At 42.1% G+C, this 18533-nt stretch overlaps 2 protein-coding genes across 2 annotated transcripts in view; one reads left to right on the plus strand and one right to left on the minus strand.

Moving 5' to 3' along the window:
* The first annotated feature begins 5386 nt into the window (after positions 1 to 5386).
* On the plus strand, positions 5387 to 6178 carry SAYSD1 (SAYSVFN motif domain containing 1). Its single transcript, XM_071428327.1, has 2 exons — positions 5387 to 5602; positions 5681 to 6178. Exons 1-2 carry the CDS (start codon positions 5444 to 5446, stop codon positions 5969 to 5971), a joined length of 450 nt encoding a protein of 149 aa, XP_071284428.1. The 5' UTR covers positions 5387 to 5443; the 3' UTR covers positions 5972 to 6178.
* Positions 6179 to 7393: 1215 nt separating this feature from the next.
* Positions 7394 to 18533, minus strand: part of GLP1R (glucagon like peptide 1 receptor) — an 81536-nt gene continuing 70396 nt past the window's right edge. The window contains exons 11-13 of the mRNA XM_071428316.1: positions 16737 to 16875; positions 15848 to 15889; positions 7394 to 10817 (exon numbers count right to left, since the gene is read on the minus strand). Of these exons, the coding sequence (XP_071284417.1) occupies positions 10650 to 10817; positions 15848 to 15889; positions 16737 to 16875 (349 nt within the window). The 3' untranslated portion in view covers positions 7394 to 10649. The remainder of the gene's footprint in view (positions 10818 to 15847; positions 15890 to 16736; positions 16876 to 18533) is intronic.

The raw sequence follows: 18533 nt of genomic DNA on the forward strand, positions 1-18533 counted from the left end.
ACAGGAGATTCTGGTGATGCCCCAGTCTTATAACATGAGTGTGATATAAAGCTTACTGCTCCTGCCTGTCTCTCAGGATTCTCAAACCCATAAAAATTCTTTCCATTACCAGAAGATGAATTTAGGGATTAAGATCATTAGCAGTGTACCCACTTTTTATTTATGTGTGTTATCCACAAATTTTCAGGGGTGAGCCCCAGCACAACCTTTGTGTATTGCTGAAGGGAGCTTGGAGCTCAAAACCTCTGTTACGAATGACAATCAGGTTTTTTTACTATTCTGTATCAGTTTGGAAAGAAGCACTTGGTATATCATATGTTCAAATATCAATACTGGAAAAGCATTTTTCCCAGTCATGCTGAATAGCTCATTCTCCTGGTGGACTGTCCAGTTTATTCCTGTTGTTGAAAGCATTAGGGAAGGCCTTATCCCTAAAGCTTGTCACCTATCACTCCTAAATAACATCATAAATATTCCAAAATCCAGTGTAGGTGTTGAGACATAATGAAGAGGAGAAATTGCCAAAAAGAGCGAACTGATAATATTTCTATACAATCTAACAGCTTGCCAGAAGTAATAGTTTGGACTTCTGTTCTCTAGATTATATGGAGATATATATAATCAACCATTTTATTCTAGATAAGTTCATTTCTTTGATTTAGAGCCCAGGAGGAAGAGGAATGCCATGATATCTCCCTCCTTCATCTTGTAGTCTGCTGAATAATTTGTGGTAATTCAGAAATAGCTCCAAGCCCTTACAAAAGCCCTGTATACCTATTGCAGGGGCACAGTTGAAGTCTCAACCCTACTTGAAACATTTATAGGGAAATTATATTTATCAGCAAGAGCCTGAGGTTCCAACCAGCTGGCTGGAATGCACACTGACAACTGCAATGACAGAGCAGCTCTTCTGCATGATGATTTGTCCTATACAGGGCAGAGGCTTGAAGGCATGAGCAACGGTTGCTGCAACACCTTTCTGGTCATTCTGCTCCTCTAAAACTGAAACCAGGCAGTGTTCTTCTACCTCTTGTGGTTTTTTGGTAGATGTGGGTGTGTAAAACTGACAGCCAATGTGAGCATTAAAGTTTACAGTGCACTCAATGAAAGGCTTCTGATGACTGAGTGTGTGTGTGTGTGTGTGTAATGAGGTAATGTAGCCCATTTCTGTCTTCTCACTCTTTATTCACCATCTAGCGTCTAGAATTTTCTATATTTTAAACTGCAGTGGATTAAAGGAAATAGATGTGGAACCAGAATTCAGATCTACAGTTAGTTTTAAGATCTTGTCTGACATTCTTTTCACTTCATATTTCCTGTCTGGGGAAATGCTATTACAGCATCTAGGTACATTTAAGTGCTGTTATGTTTAAGTGTTATACAAAACCAGTATAAAAAATATTCATACCAAGCCCAAAGAGCTGTATTTCAAACTTCACAAAAGCACTTTGATAACTAAGTTACAATTTTTTTCTTTTTAAAGGTTTGAGAAGAGGAGACTGATTAAACCCAGCATTATGTTGGCAGACAGGAGAGACAAAACAGGTTTCTTTTCATTTAAGTCATGAGGAATATCAAGTGGCAAATGCCTTTTTTGCCCACCCTAGCTATATGATAAAAATCAAAAGACAGTGTTCTGAATTTTTGAAGTTTTAAAACAGTTTCCAAACTTTGACTTTGGAATCAGATCAAAGTTCTGAACATGGCAAAGCAATCCTACCAAGAGTGCTGATTGGGTGTTATCTTCCAAAAGCAGTAAAATAGCTCATGTCTGTTTTCTGTTACAATGATTTCATTAAATATCTGACATTCACTGCTGACATTGAACTAGTGAGGGATTTTTTTTCTCTGTTTTCCCTCAAATTGAAGTTTCTTGTGAAATGATGAGGAACATTTCAGAGTTGTGACAGAAATATTAATAACTCTGCTTTGTCCAATTTTAAATATGTTTGAATATAGAGCACTTCAGCATATAAAGCAGGAACATAAGTGCTAGTGTCGGAGAACTCTTTAGCATGCACTGCTGAATATACAAATGCACACGTTTCAAAACCACACAGACATGAAAATTTGCAATTGAGAAGCTAAAGGAGTTCAATAAAAAGACAGAAAAAATTCTTTATGTCTAATGGCAAAGTACCCGATGCTGCTATTTTAGGCAAGAAAATTAATGATCATTTTTTACAAAGGAAGCACTTCTTCTCTGTACTTTAGAACTGATTAGTAAATGGATATGCAGAAAGCTGTCTATGGAATTAGAGAAATATGAATCTGTGCACTTCAATCTATTTTATACATGTTCTGCACGACCTCAACAAGACTAGATCTAATGCTCCCTCAGCTCCATTGAACTAATTAAGCTAGGTCATTATATTAATAATGGGTTGCCCTTCTGTCTGCATTTATGGCACTTAGCAAGTCAGTGTGAGTATGAACACTTACCTCACAAAGGAGAGAGCTCCTGACAATGAATTAGATTAATCCATCAAGAGAATTAATGTGACTTGATTACTGTTGATACCTGAAGAAGCTGGCATACACAAACAAGTATCTGCAGCTGTAGGAAGCAAGCAACAACACTGCACACAACTGGGCAAGGCCCCAAGCCTGTACTATTGAGCAAGGAGGTGGCTGACACCAAGACTGATGTGGCACATGCAAAGGGTGCCACAGGACATAAATGTTGCTATCAATGCTTTGGTTAACTCAGCTGGCTTGGTATTTTCCCACAAACCGTTCTAATGCTGTCTGTCATGTAAAAATACCTAATCTAACTAGTTTTCACTTCTCTTCCTTTCTTAAGGGGCATGAAAGAGTGAACATATTTGAAAATTAATTAGCAAAAACTCTGCAGTCACCACCTCAAAAGTATAAAATCAACGGCATTTTGGGCATGGCTTTGCCAGCTTTCTTGTTCTGTCAATTTTTTCACCTCCTTCAGTTCACTTGCTGATAGAGTGCCATAGACAAAGTGCCTAATGGCTTGGAACCATAGCTCCTTAAGCTTATGATACTTGGCTGAGAACAGAATACAATGATTCTTCTCTGTCATAAATATTAAAATATAACAAAAAGTTGATTTCTGGGATAGAAGAAAAGGTTTCAAAATCACTGAAGTGGAAATTTATAAAGAAAAAAGGTTCTCTTCTTGGCAGAGTGAAATACGCATGTGAACTGCTTTATATTATGATTTAGTATGAAAGAAGTTTAAAAAAAATTAAGTTTTTAAAGTGATCCTAATGCTGCCTCCTAGAAGTTGATGGGCAGTTCCAGAACTTCATAAAGAATGCAGCTTTAGAGATCTATCAACAGCACCCAACATTTTTGATTCATCATTCATCGTTGTTCTGTGGCACAAGCGAAGAAATACTCGACTCGTAGTCTCACACCTACAAACCCACTATATTCGATCTGTTTTTCTCATAAATAGGGGAAGGCATGAAGTGATTCAAGTCCCACAGAAGTGTTCTTCAGCCTGTCCATGTCCCCTCTGCCCTCCTAACCACAGGCTGAGGATCCAAAGATTAAGCTTGGTGAACTGCCAAGATCTTCTGTAGGCACTAGAGTAGGGAACAAATTGTTCATATGGTTTGTTAAACAAACAAAATGAAATGTCTGTACAATTAAGCTGTTTGTTTCAAACAGGATATATTGAAGTAATTCAAGACTTTATGGATACAAATTTGTTTAGGTATTTATCCACAGTGTAATGCTCATTTAGAGATTAAGTTACTGGAGTGCTCTTGAGCTTCAAAGGCATAATTCTTGGCACTCTTCTATGTTTCCTAACAACACATGGCAGTATAGGCAGCCCTATAAAATAGCCATAAAATTCCTACTTGGATGCATAATAGCAAATACATACTAAACCCAGTAAATCTTGAGTAAAATCTAACAACATAGGAATCACTGGATGCAACTTGCAAAGTTGATATTTTATATATTATTCACATAAAACTATTACTTTGACTAATGAGGTCTATAGAACAAGGAGCTCTTTCCATGAAGAAGAGGAAGGAAAAAAAATGGGGGAGTAAAATAAAATAAAATAAATAAAAATAAAAAAAAATAATGTCCTGTGCAGAGTATCTTAAAACATTTTTGACTGTTATTTCAAAATCAAATTTCCACAAATAAAGAGAAAAATTTTATTCATTGCGGCACTCTCTGCAAAGTCGGAAGGTTAAAAGAAAGTCATTTTGTAACCAAGCATAAAATAGGCATTTGAAAAATTATTTAGCTGGGAAAAACACAATTTTTTCCACATTAAGATAACTTAAGAACACCCAAATTGATTTTTATTAGACTTCTCATATTCACTTCTGAGCTGACACATGCATGAGACATTCAGCCCCAAAGGTCACTTCTGAGAAGGCTATAAGTAACTGGAAACAGCACTGCAGGATGAAATGATGGCTCATTGCTGACTATTACTGCTGGAGAGTGATAGATATTTTACTCCTGAGGCTAAGAGACAGATTCTGTAAATAAATTTTTATTTCTTGGCAGTGCCGATAGCTGGAACATGATGTGATAGAGCTGGTTTTCCCAATGTTATTATTTGACTTAGAGAGACTGCAGGATGGATGCTGGCAAGGCCCCTGGGCCTATGTTGGAGGGAGCCCACCACAAGCTTGTCTCCAGGGCCATCAGAGAGGGGCACAGGGTGGGCCCTGGCTCCAGGCACCACATGGTGAGGGGCAAAGCCCAGTGTGGTGCTCTCCTCCTCCTCCTCGCTGCCCTGCCCCAGCTGCTCAGTGCCCTGCTAAAACCTCTGCTCGAAAACCCAACGCAAACGACACTGGTCAGCTGTGAGCACCTCGTTCCTCCTTCCTAGGCTTTGGTCACTCCATGCTTTATTCTCTCCATCCCCTCTTCTTTTTGGTGCCAACATTAGTCACTGAGGTTGTTCAACCCAGAGAAGAGCTGGCTTGTGGGAGGCTGTAGCCAGGTAAGCATCAGCTTCTTCTCCCAGGCAACCAGCGACAGGGCAGGAGGGCACAGCCTCAGGCTGCGCCAGAGGAGGTTTAGGTTGGGTGGGAGGAGGAATTTCTTCACAAAGGGTCTGATTAGATGCTGGAATGGCCTGCCCAGGGAGGTGGTGAAGTCACCATCTCTAGAGGTGTTCAAGAAATGGCTGGACGTGGCATTTAATGCCATCATCTATTTGATTTGGTGTTCGGTCAAGGGTGGACTCTAATTCAGACGCTTCTTCCAAAATAATAATTGTGTGAAAACAAAACACGAGGGGTCTCTGGTGAATTACAGCTTTTCTCCAGAGAGACCCGCCGGCTCTGCTGCCCATCCCGAACGGCGAGGAGGGGCTGACCGGCTGCCTGCGGCTCCCCACGGTGGCACCGACCCCAGCCCCTTTCGCAGCGCCCCGTTCCGCGGCCCCGCCTCTCCCGGGCCGTCACGGGCCTGGCGCAGGCGCGGCTCGGCCATGGCGGCCACCGTGGAGCGGCGCCTCGCCGAGTTCCGTGCCGCCCGCCGCAGCGCCGCCGCCGCTCCGCGTCCAGTCGAGCCGCCGGGAAAGGAGGCGGCTCCGGAGGCCGCCGAGGGACCACGGGCAGCCGCGGAGGGCCCGAGCGGCGGCGCTCAGGTGAGCGCCGAGGAGGGCGGGGCGGGGGGTGCGGCGGCCGGCCGGTGCCTGACGCCGCTCTCCCCGCCGCCTCCGCAGGTCCGGCCCGGCGCGGCGGCCGCTCCGCTGTGGGCGCGCCCGCTGCTGCTGAAGGTGCTGCTGTGGGCCGTGCTGCTGGCACTGTTCGCCGAGCTGGAGCTCGGGCTGCCCTATTTCGTCCTCTCCCTGCTCTACTGGATGTACGCCGGCACCCGCGGCCCCGCCGAGCGGCGGCCCGGCGAGCTCAGCGCCTACTCCGTCTTCAACCCCGGCTGCGCCGCCATCGCCGGGACGCTGACGGCCGAGCAGCTGGAGCGGGAGCTGCACTACCGGCCCGCCGCCGGCAGCTAGCGCCGGGCCCGGCGGGGACTGCGCTGGGCTGGGCCGGGATTGCCGCCGCGCCGCGCCGGCCCCGCCGCCGCCGCCGCGCCGAGGAAGGGCCGGGGCTCGGGGGAATGAAACGGGGTTTGTTCCTATGCAGAAAAGCACCTGAGCCGTACTGCTGGCCCCGTGTCCCGCGGCGCCGGCCGGTCCCGAATAAAGCCGTAGCAAAGCCTGCGCTCTGGTTTCGTTTCCTGGGGCCGGGCAGCTGTTTCGGGGCCCCGAGAGGCACGGCCTTGTCACAGCTGCGGCTGCCAGCGTGTCACCTGCAGGGCTTCAGCTCCCGAGAGCTTTGCCACAGGTGACAGACACGAAGGCTGGCGTTTGACGACACCTGCCTAGAAGGGCTTGCTGCTGCTCTCCCCTGCACCGGCTGGAAACCTCACGGTGAAGAAACGACGAGCAGCAATAGCCATATACCTAAAATAGGCTGCTGCTTTGGTTTGCAGTGGTGTCTTTCATCTAACACAAACATCAGATTATAATTCCCTTTTTGCTTCATATTACAGTTTTCATAACTGTAAGCTGAAAAATACTTATTCTTGGCAGGTGTATTTGTATGATCCACTTCTGTTTTTAATATGTAGGTCATTGCATTGAGCCAGACCTGCTCAGCAAAGTGGTAGTCACCTCTGCTTAAAGCATGGGAAAAAAACATGGGTGTGGCATTTGAGAACATGTTTTAGTGTTCTAAAACATGTTCTATGGTGGTGCACCTACATAGACAGTTGGACTTGATCTTTAAGGTCTTTACCAACCATAACAATTTTATGATTCATTAAGTCATCATTTTGAAGAGCAGCTGCTAGAACTTGTATCTCTGAGATCAGAGTTAAGAAGTCACCAATTGGTCTTTCACATCCTGGTCCACTATGTCTTTTCTAATTTAACAGTTAAACACATTGTGTTGAAAACACTTAACAAGTTTCATCACTGGTTGTAGAAACAAAAGAAAGTGGTGCTTTGAATTTAGCTGGACTAGTAAGAGAGTAATAAAGCACATGTAATATGTTAACACTGATAAGCATCTCTCAGTAGCTCTCCAGAGCACTCTCACAGTTTTTATCTTGGGCTGTTGTATAAATTCCAAGTCCTGCTATTTGAAGGCAAAAAAATTTGTCATTTGCACATATTCTGTCATCCTCCAGTAACGCCCCCTGAGAGTTTTCATTATTCTTACTGATTCCTTTTGACTCTATAACATGCAGCATTTTCTATTTGATTAACATATGCTCAGCAGGGTCAAACACCTCTAGGTAGTGGACACACAGTTGCACATATAAAGCACTGTTTCCCTGAAAGAACCACAGAATCTTTCCATTCTTAAAAAGTATTCTAGTAACAGGGTAAAAACTAGTTAGATGATACTCAAAACACCTGTAAGCAATGGAATTTTGTGAGTTGAAACTTTATTCACAACAATAAAAATAAACATCAGCATAGTGTTTATGGGGAGTTGATAATCTGACATCTTGTACAGTTCAGTTCTGTGGGTATTTTTTAAAACAAGGAAATACATGCAAATAAATATTAAATATAAGGTAAGATCAATGAAATTATAAAAATTCATAGCAGCAATGCTGGAAATAAAGTTTTCACTTGCTATGCACTCTAGCTGCATTATGTCCAGGTGGATTTATAGACTCTTGTATTTAATGCTTCATGAAACAAGTTACCACAATAAGTGAGCATGAAGCCAAAAGGCACAAGAAATAAAAACTGACACAGTTCATCTCTTCCAGTGCTTCGTGTTGGTTTGCTTATTTCATGCTACTCAAATAAATGTACATTACACATTGTGAAATGGAGATGGCATGAATAACAAAGGCTTGTGAAAGGTCTTACTGAAGTAGATAAAATATGATGAAGAAATTGGCACTGAGGCCTTGCTCAGTCTTTAAATACACAAATATACTGTAAATACTGTAATTCTGCTTGGTGTTAATTACTTCCACTGAGTTGTTTTGAGAGGGGATTTAAAAAGGTTTGAACTAATGAGAGCTTAATTAGAGGGGAGGGGGAAATTTCCTCTGCAGCCTTCTGCTTGGCTAAGACCTCACTTTGTTACCTTACTTTTCTCTTGTATTCTAACAAAGCAGAAGTCACCAAGTTAACTGGAGTTATTCCTGTGGGCCCAAAGCCCTCAGTTCACAAATGAGTAGGAGGGACAAGAACAGCTTACTAACTCAAAAGCACATCAAGCTGTTGAATCTTGCTTGTGACAGCAGCTAAGTACAGGTTTGTTACCACACATGGAAGTGCTCTCTATTCCTATGTCTGTCCTCTTTAATTTATTACACACCCTTGTTTGTCCAGGACTTCAGTGGGTTAGAACACTTCTGTAACTTCCTGTTGTCACAGCAAAACTATCATCTTGCCAACAGCTGTGCAAGCAGCAGAAACTTTTTTTCCCAGGTTTGCACGCAACTAAGTAGGACCGGCATTCACTCCTGAATATTGAGTGAAATTATTCCCACCAGTGTGCATTAAGCCACAGCTGTAAAGTGCATCTGTCACCATGCTGCCCTTCCACCTGCCAGTGACAATCTTTAGTACTTTTTCCCTATTCTTAGCACTTCAGGATAGACATTAGATAGAAACATCAAGCATACTCTGTACCTACAGGAAACTAATTCATTAACTTGCAGGACAGCAGTTAACACCTGCATGTAGTAGACAAGTATTGTACTGATGGTCACACAGCACAGAAGCTAGTTATTAAATATACAGAAGAACCCGAAGTGCTTCATTCCAAAGTCAGCTTTGCAACCGACGTTAAGAGAGGGAAGGCCTGGAAGCAGCCTGCAGAGAAGCCAGCATGCTGGAGACACATAAGCCAGCCTGAGAACTGTGGTGGATTTCTGCAAACATGTCTTTCTCCCTGGAGCTCAATTACTAGCATTAGAGCAGAAGGTGGTAACACATCCTCTTTAATTCAATTCTAACCTTATGATTGCAGAACTAATCCATGCTGTTGGCAATTAGGATTCTAATACAATGATTAAATAATCCCATGCAAAGCAATCTAGCTTCAGGCAGGAAAGATGCTGAGTTACATCCCAGAATATCCAGTCCATTTTCTTGGCAATAGGGACTGTGAATGCAAGTGCAAAGAGACTTGAGAATAGGGAGGGTTATTTCTGCTGAGTCGTTGTAACTGCTTTGCCATGGAAGTTACTTATTTATTACAAAAAAATCTGTGAGCAGGGAGATTCTCAGAGCTTGTCTTTGGCACTTCGCCTCTTTGTTGTAAAGGGAGCCCAAGTAAGAGTAAAGATGTGCAAAGCTTTTTAAGTGATGCAACCTATCACATCGGGCTTGTAGAGGTACTTCTGCTTGTCCCCAGCAACTCTTGTCAAGGTCAGGGAGCAAACGCACTACACAGTGCAGATGCAGTCACTGCATGAGCCCTTGTTGTTTTAAACAGACAGAAAAAAAGCTCACGGAGTTCAGGATTTTTTGTTTGGAGCTGTTGGTTTTGTTTGTTTTTTTGTTTTTTTTTTTTGGAACGCCGCTGATGGGAAGCTGGCAGGCGCTGGAGGATGGCAGCCCACCCCGGGAAGGGGGCGGGAGCTGTCCTTGGTTCTGAACCCGCGCCCTGCGCCAGGGCCGCCTCCCCCTCCGCGCGAAGGTGCCTTGTGTCACAGGAGAGAAGGACCAAGGCCGGAGGGGAAACAAAAGTGAGCACACACTGCCAACTACCGAATCTTTGCAATGAGGAGAGGTCTGCTGAGACCAGCAGTGGCCGCAAGCTGACTTCCTTCTGTGTGCTTGCACCCACAGGGAGCGGTGCAAAGCTCAGACAAGGAAAGGTTCTCTTGAAACACAATCCACCACCCCATCCCCGTGAACACCTGTGTGCCCACCAGGTGGGCAGCCTAGCACTGGCAATGGAAGGGCTGTGCACGCGGGGCACATTTCCATCCGTGTCAACAGAAATAATGTGCACCTATTCGAAGCAGAGGAGGTACCTCACAGATGCTGCATTTTTGTTTTGTTTGGGTTTTTATACTTTTTGAAGCAAAACTTGAAGATAGCATTCAAAAGTGTTCACTACATTACCTGCTGTATATTGACAGACCTTCAGGACGCTGTTCTTCACCTACCCAGAAAACAGATTAGCATATTTTCAACTTTAACTTTGGGAAACCCCTGCTACAAAACTGATTCTTCCCTGAAACACAAGTTGTGTCCCACTAAATTTTTTTCTAAAAATGGTGATGGCACCTTACCCTATCCCCAGAAAAGTCTAAATGTATTTTCTGGCAATAATCATATTCTATATCCTTGTAATTTAATCAGTCGATCACTCAGTTCACCCACTCAACAGTAATAAGCCATTGACCCTGTGGTTTCAGACTGGATCAATGCAACGCTTAAGTTTTGGACCCCCGGAGGCCTTGTGTGCAAATAGAAAAAAACTCTTTTAACTTACTTTAGACATGACCAATTTTTCCTCTGATGTGTTCATTACATTAGCAGATTGCTTTCCCTAGAAATCTTTGTCCAACAGCCTGAAGGCGATGAGCAGCACATGCTTAAGTTTCTTGCTGGAGATGGCAAACTTAAGCCACTTGCTTGGGTATTTAGCGGTTTTCAGGTAGATTGTACAGTTCATTGTTCTCCATCTGATTCACCTGCAGAAATCTCAGCTGAATGTGGCCTGACAAGTGGCAGCATAGACACTGCTGCCTACTGTGCCCCCACTGCTGATGCTGTTGGCTGGACACTTCAGAGGCTTCATACTGCTGTCTCTCTGGACATACAAGTGTTCCAACCTCCAGCGCTCCCAGCTTTTCCGAAACTCCATCTGAACCTAACAGAAACAAAGAAGGAAACAAAAGGAATGAATGTAGAACTAATCAGCTCTTTAAATGACTCCATCAGAAAACAGCAAGGATACCACACTACTGAGAAAAACTGGAAGTGCTTTAAACCTGCAATATTATTGCTTCCAATTATCCAATTATCTCATTAATCCATTATAGGCCATTCCACATTTAAAATAATGATGACATTCATTTTTACTTGTAGAGAAAAAGCTCTTCTATGCACCAGAAAATCTTACCTTCATTATTTTGCTCTAAATGTATTCACTTGCAATTACTGATTGGACTCTATGCCCTACCAGTACTAACAATTAAACTGACTTTGCTTATCAGCCACAAAACAGCTGAAAAGACTGACTTTCTGCTCAATATTGCACCACAGGTATTCTTAAGAGTTCTAACTTCTGGTTTGATTTAAACATTATTATGTCCTGGATTATTTTTGTTCTTTGAATATTTATGTGGGTTCTTTTTATTTCATACAAAAACCGTATGCCTATTCAGAATTGAAAACAACAATTAAGCAAGTTAGAGACTGAACTTGTTCCCCTTTTAAATGGAAATTACAGTTTCTCATTCCAGACACTAGCTTTTCTTGAAGCTACGAAGTATGCTCATCTAGTCCCAGGTTCTGGGTCGAACTGTGTAACCTCTGCACAGGTTTGGAAGTTTATCCAGGATTGTGTAACTCCTAACCAAGAACAGAATTAGATCTTCCTGTTCCACAGGCAAAGTTCTTGCCACTTGGCTGAAGTAAGAACCTCCATTAGCTTTTAACACATAAGGCAGAGGACATAAAATTTCACACTTGTTACTCTAGATAAAGGCAGGAGTGCAACCACAGTAATAAGTTCATTATGGTGTGTACTTCAGTCTGGAAATAAGTTCACTGTAGGTGGGTCACTTAAGGGAGCCTTCTCTGGAAAGATGCTTTTTCTTTTACTTTAGGGTCTCATACTGAGTACCAAGAGACTAAGTAGGTTGATGGCAGTTTCAGCACAGGTTTGTCATCATGCCCAGGCTGGTGAAACCTTCATATTACTGAGGGAAACCTCCTAGGGAACCAGCTGCTGTATGTCCGCTTTCTTTGCTTGCGAAAGACTGAATTTGAGAGGCAGTCCTAAAAAAGGAGCAAAACCTTACAAAATTAATTGTCTTCCCCTGGTGGGTGGCTCTATCAGGACTTGTCAGCTCTGGCCTACAGCCCTTGTACTGAATGCCCTGGTGGAACCAGCTGCATCCCTGTGTTTCTGACAATCTGTCAGAATCCAGAATCTAACCTCCACTGTCACAACCAAATGGGTCAGAAGGAAAGATGCTGAGACAGATGCTTGTATTCTACCATGGTAAGGGGGGTTTGTTGTGTCAAAAGGTGCACAAAGACCCAAAGAAAGACAGCGTGTCTGGGATAGCTTGGCATAGAACAATGAGGGAGAATGGTCAGACGAAGGCAGAAATGCAGGAACCACAGTATCTGCAGGAAAATAATTGACCATATTACTGTTCCAGTACTTGGCATCTTTTGTGGGCATGGAAGCATAAGGCAGCACTGGGAAAAAGCTGTTGTAGGCATTTACTGGCAAATCCTGAATGAAAGCATGACTGTAGTGACTGGCTGAGTAAGTAAATGAGCAATAGAAATAGGTACCTTTAGGTCAGTCAAAGGAAGGAAATGAGTCTTTACTCCAGCTGGACATGACAGTATTGAGCTATGATACAAACAGCCTGCAAAACTGAGATAAAATGAATGGAAGACCTGAACAAAAGACTGTAGGAATGGGTCTTTCTTAGGAACAGATATGACTGGCATAATATCAGTTATCAGGAGTTTTCTCTCCAGGGGTTAGGAAGAGGGTAGGGAGCAGGTCTGCTGCCTGTGTGGAATTGAGTCTTTGCCTAAATAGCTTTGAATGTATAAGCAAGGGAATTAATTAAGACTAATTTTGCAGAGGCAGTTCCTGAGCACAGAAGTAGATCTACAGATCTTTCAGCAAAATGCTTATCCTACTAACTTTCCTGTGTTGATAAGATTCCCCAGAAATAAGCTATACAGGAAAATGATACCAAGAACAAAGCCCCCATGATGTGCTGACATTGGCTGGGGCAGAGTTAATTTTCTTCACAGCAGCTAGTATGGGGCTCTGTTTTGTATTTGTGCTGGAAACAGTGTTGGCAATTATAGAGATGCTTTTGTTTTTGCTGAGCAGGACTTGCACAGTGCCAAGGCCTTTTCAGCTTCTCATCCCACCCTGACAGCAGGCAGGCTGCAGGTGTGCAAGAATTTGGGAGGACACCCGCTTGCCAGTGGGAAGTGGTAAATGAACTCCACATTTTGCTTTGCTTTACCTATTAAATTGTCTTTATCTCGACCCAAGAGTTTTCGCACTTTTAGTCCTTCAATTCTCTTCCCCATCCCACCAACGTGCAATGAGCAAGTGGCTGCACAGTGCGTAGTTGCTGGAGGTTAAACCATGACACATGAGACAGGGGAAGAAAAATTTTTATGTAGGGTATTTTAGAAGAAAATGGAAAGAGGGGGGACAACTTGAAAAAGATGGTCATGGAGGTTAAGGCTGGAGAAGATCTCTCACAGAGAGCTCTTGATTGAGCTTTATGCAGCTAATGGGGAAGGAAGTTGACAGTGTAGCAATGAATCTGGAATCTGATTATAAAAAATGCCTAAATTTTGGCAAAAAATATCTCAGCAAGTGATAGTGAAAGGAAAGCAGATCTAAAACGGGACGGAACTAAGCTGATGGAAGAATTTAATTAATAGTCTGTATAGAGAATGAAAAGAAATTAAAAGCAAAAGGGAGGATTGGCCAGTATTTAAAGAACTCAGAAGTCCTGGCACCAGGACAGATTCTTTCAAGTAAAAGAGACTGAATTCTACTTCCATTGTGACCAGAAGGCAAAAAGGAGAACCAAGGCTACAGAGAATGAAATCTGAACCATCTTCAACCAAGTGGTGGAAAAAGGCAACACCTCTGTAGTTTAAAGTATTTCTTATAGAAAGCAGCACTAACAGCAGAAAAACTGGTCATATTAAGCCTAGCTCATTTTGCAAAGAACATTGGTGGTAACAGGCAATCTCATGAGACTGTGAAACTGTTGGCTTCAGAGGAAGTTCAGAGAAAATCCAGAATCTTTCAGGCAAAGTAAGACTGAAATATGAGCAAATTCTATTTTTTTTTAAGAAGTAAATATTAGAAAAGGATATTAATATAACTTCTATCTTCATTTCTACTATTGATCTGTGCATCAAGACTTGCAAGGAACTTTCATTCTGTATGGTTAAAGAAAAAGGAGTCAATGAGTCACAGACAAAAATAAAATGTAGGCCACATTGCAAACAAGGATAGCCTTTGGACACACACAGTGTGTCAGAAAACAGTTTCTCATTTAGCTGAGGAAAAGAATTCTCATCTAGTCTAGAACAGACTTTACTTAACCAAACTCTTTGTAAAGATTTTTTTTTTTATGGACACTGATGACCAGGCTTCACAAAATCCTACTCCCACTCTTTGAACAAGAGTTGGAACAGGCAAAATAATTCATCCTAGATTGTCAGTGAAGCTGAACTCATTGTGTTTAGGCTTTATGAACTACATTACAAAGGCAAAAGAATTATAGTAACAAGAGATTTGGAGCATTTCTTAGAAGCATAGGTAAGCTATTACACAGTAAGCTCCCTCAAATGAAACAAGCTCTCTGTTTGAGAGCTTGTAATAAAGTTTGGATTATGATGTAACTTTGCTGTTATTTCATGTGAAGGAAGTTATTGAGCATTACACATGAGAGGCCTGGCTGCAGCTGCACAAGGGATTTGTGAGCAAACACCAAGGTGAATCAAAAGAAATACATGATCCACCAGCAGACAGTGCTGCATCTCAGGAATGAAGCACACCTGTAAAGCCATACAAGGAATTTGAAACAAATATTCTAATTTATGATACACAGCAAATGACATTCATTCCCAATAGCAAAGCCTGCTGCTACTCACCTCTGATTTTGGTAAGCAGTACAATTAATAGATTCACTTCAATAAAATCTTACCTACCTTACAACCTACAAAACTGAGCAGACTCCTGAAAGGCTTAATTCAGGATGCCTGTTGCTTTCCTGTTGACTCCAGCCTGGCCCCAATGATAGAAATAGCACATTCTTCTACTGATTCCAATTCCCTGATGAGGCCTGTCTCTCAATAAGTGATCTTGAATATCCATGTCATAGTTAAAAGTAGATTTATTGTGAGTGTAAAACATATTGATGTGCATTTAATTTAGTAATGTAGTGACTAAATGAGTAGTGTTTACTTCCCTTACAAACCTGGCTGCCAAGTGAATGAATAATAATCACTTAGAAGGTAACACGAGAGATTCCTGTAATACTGAAACAGAACAATACCCTTTCCCACTAGAGGGCTGGGATTCAACAGAACCCACAGAAGATGGTACTTGCAATCAATTAACTCAAAGCTAAGGGTTCACTTCTTCTGGGTCTGTGAGTGTACCACTCTGTGAGGTTAAGTTTTAATGAGAGAGTGAGGATGCATTCAAACAGCTGGGCCAGAGGGAAACCAAATGAAACCAAACTGTACAGTAATAGCCACGAGGATTCTCCAACTTCACCAGCAAGCTGAGCTGAGTTCATAGAATAAAAAAAATCAAATAAAAAGCAAGTAAAAGCAAAACACAGCAAATAAAATAAGACAGATTAAGAAGAGCAGCTGTAATTCTTAATTAAAGAATCCACCAGTGCAAACTACACAACTGTAAGAAAGACTGTTTGTGAGATTCCACGTCTACGAATACTGACTGTAAATTATACTGCCTGAATTCCTTCCAAACACATTTGTCTGATGAGTTATCCCACAGAGCTGTGCAGGGAAGGTTATGTAAAAAAAAAAAAAAAGTCCTGAACAAGGACAATTTAGCAGTTCAAGACCATTTTCAATTTCCTTTTCCTATACTGTATGCTGATAAGGCAAATTGGAACAAAATAGTATCTCTCTTACCTCATTATTGATGAAACAGTAAAGAATTGCAACCATCAGCCCCTGAAATCAACAAAAACCAGAATAGTGAGCAGAGCAGTTTCCTTACTTTGCCAAACTCAGTTGCAAAGGGCTAGAGGTTCCACACTGACATGTTTCTGATAAGACTGAAAGGTGGAGAATTCTTGGTCCCTGTCAATTCTGATGGGAGAGCAGAGGTTTGACCAAACTATGTCTCAAAGCACATGATCTTAGGAAAAAGGAGTTGTTGTTTCCTTCAATCTGTTATTTTTGTCTAGTGATTTCTTTCCCCTTCTTCCTTACAAAGCAAAGGTTTCAAGTCTTAAACACTTCATAAGTAAGTAATTCACAGTGGCCTTAAATATAGCTCTGTGCTTGATAAACAGGGAATGAGTGAGTGTGCAAGGAAACAAAATAATGATTTCCTTACACAAGGATACTCATTTGAAATGGCTTTACCTAAGGGAACAGTTAAATAAAAATCACAATAAGCCTATGCCCTCCTCACATGCAGTTACAGCTGGAGACAGCTACCTCTCCCAGCACAGATTTTCCAAGGAGCATCAGAAACACTGGAGAAAGCACAAAATGTGCTTTCAGCAACACCACTGTACAATTACAGGAAATCACAGACAATTTTGTTATTGCCCTGAGGTGAACCATAGGAAATTAATATTAATATGTGGACAGGAATACCAGCTTACTGTACTAAAATTGGCTCTTAAAAATTAGTCCTTACACTTTCCCTTCCACTGTCATAATCCTGTAACATCCAGTGCTAAACTGAGAATTATAAGGAACATAAGCATGCAATGAATGAAAGAGAAAGCAGGTCCTCAAATAGCTGTTAAAAAAGATCTTATGCCCATGGGCACACTGTGAGTGCTACCTGGAAGGAAGCAAAGGAGAGCTCAGTAAAAAGCTTCACGAAGCGCAGCATCCCTCTGGCATGCTCGTCAGTAATAAAGGCAAAGATGACCTCATGGGTCCCCAGCAGTGGGATCAGAGTCAGCGTAGACTTGGCCAACCTAAGATCACAAAGAAATTAAAGATCCATCAGTGCCACTGAGTAGACCATTGTTGGTTCAAATGATCCCTGGGAGTCACCCTTACTGCATTCTGTTTCTGACATGGTTTCAACTTTCCTAAGTCACTGCACCACTTTGTGACGCAGGGTCCTCTTCAAGAGGCTGTAGGATATAAACCTCCTCAAAATAACCTTAGTAAGTTCCTACAAGTTTTAACCTCCCCTACCACCTCACTGCAGACCATTTATTGCTGACAGAAAAGCTCTGTATCCAGCTACTGGCTGTATTTCACCTGGAAAATCTTCCATGTGCTTTCTTGTACTGTGATATCTTTCCTCTGTATTCTTTTCTCCACCTCTAATTGGGCAAGACAACCAAAACCTACCTTCTTGATGACATGAAAGACATAATCTATCAATAACTGGAATTTTTAAAAAATATCTTGGCAAAGGGAGGAGTACTTTGGTATTCCTTCCCACCTCTGTGGGTGTGTTAAATCTTCTAAACATTGTAACTATCTGTAACTGCAGAACACTTTGTCAAAGCAATCAAACTGTCTTAAAATGAGTGATGGCAAGGTCAAAGACAGAGCTAGCAAAGGATGAAAGACAAACCAATCTGAAAGAAATGATTCTTCACTTGTGAGAGACTTCAAGATACACAACCACAGGAAAAAATTCACAAGAATGATCCTTAACTCTCTTTTAATGGACATACATGTCAGCCACCCAAAAGGATAGTGAAAGATGCCCGGGGATCATGTGGGAGTTTCCTGGGCCACAAAACTCACCAACATCTCACAACAACCTGTCTTGAGACAAGCCTGTACATACAAAATCACTCAATCAAGAGGGCTGTCAGACCTTTGTAGCTCTTGTGTGCCTGAGGGCTATTGGCTGCTATTCTGAATTATGTCACCATTCAGGTTGGAAGGCACCTCTGGAAGTCTCTAGCCCAACTCCAGTTCACAGCAGGTTACTCAAGGCTGTGTCCAGCCAAGTTTTGAGTATCTCCAAGGTCCTCCAAAGCCCCTCTGGACCTCTTTTTCAGCATCAGACCACTCTGACTGTGAATTTATTTTCACCTGACATGCAAGGGGAATTTCTCTTTCTATAACTTGTGACATTTGCCCTTGTCCTTTCACTGTGACCCTCTGAAAATACTCCATTTCCTATACAAGTGGGCTTGGAATCAAAGCCTCCAGCTCAAACAAGTCCTCATCTTTGATTTGAACTCTAAAGACACATTAAGATTTCCAAAATTTCATGTGAGGTAGAGAAGGTGGGTAACACACACGTCAACTCTACACTGATAAGAAATCACCAAAATATATGCTGTGTCTTGTTTAGAAGACTGCAGCATTGAAATACCCAATGTAAAATAGTTCAGTGACAGCAGCAGTCCAGATACCACAGCATGTAGCTCCACACTTCAAAAGCTAACTTTTTATTCTTATATTGTTTTCAAGACTGCAATACAAATGTCAAGATGGACAAATGAAGGATGCAACCATGAATCTTAGCAAGGGGATTAAGTAACAGGGAGAATACAGACAGGGATAGACTGACTACACACCAAAAATTGAATTTATCTGTGATAGCCTTGACATTTCTCTTGAAATATCTCATGCATTCAAGATTGAAAGTTTTCCCAATAAC

This window comes from Agelaius tricolor, unplaced genomic scaffold, assembly GCF_023055355.1.
Source record: "Agelaius tricolor isolate 1412-34295 unplaced genomic scaffold, bAgeTri1.0.p SCAF_1, whole genome shotgun sequence".
Lineage (NCBI taxonomy): Eukaryota > Metazoa > Chordata > Aves > Passeriformes > Icteridae > Agelaius > Agelaius tricolor.

Bases quoted from the DNA above. Each gene is read 5' to 3' on its own strand.
- SAYSD1 (XM_071428327.1), top strand. From the start codon at position 5,444: ATGGCGGCCACCGTGGAGCGGCGCCTCGCCGAGTTCCGTGCCGCCCGC. The intron at 5,603-5,680 runs GTGAGCGCCGAG...CCGCCTCCGCAG, and splicing joins GCCCGAGCGGCGGCGCTCAG to GTCCGGCCCGGCGCGGCGGC.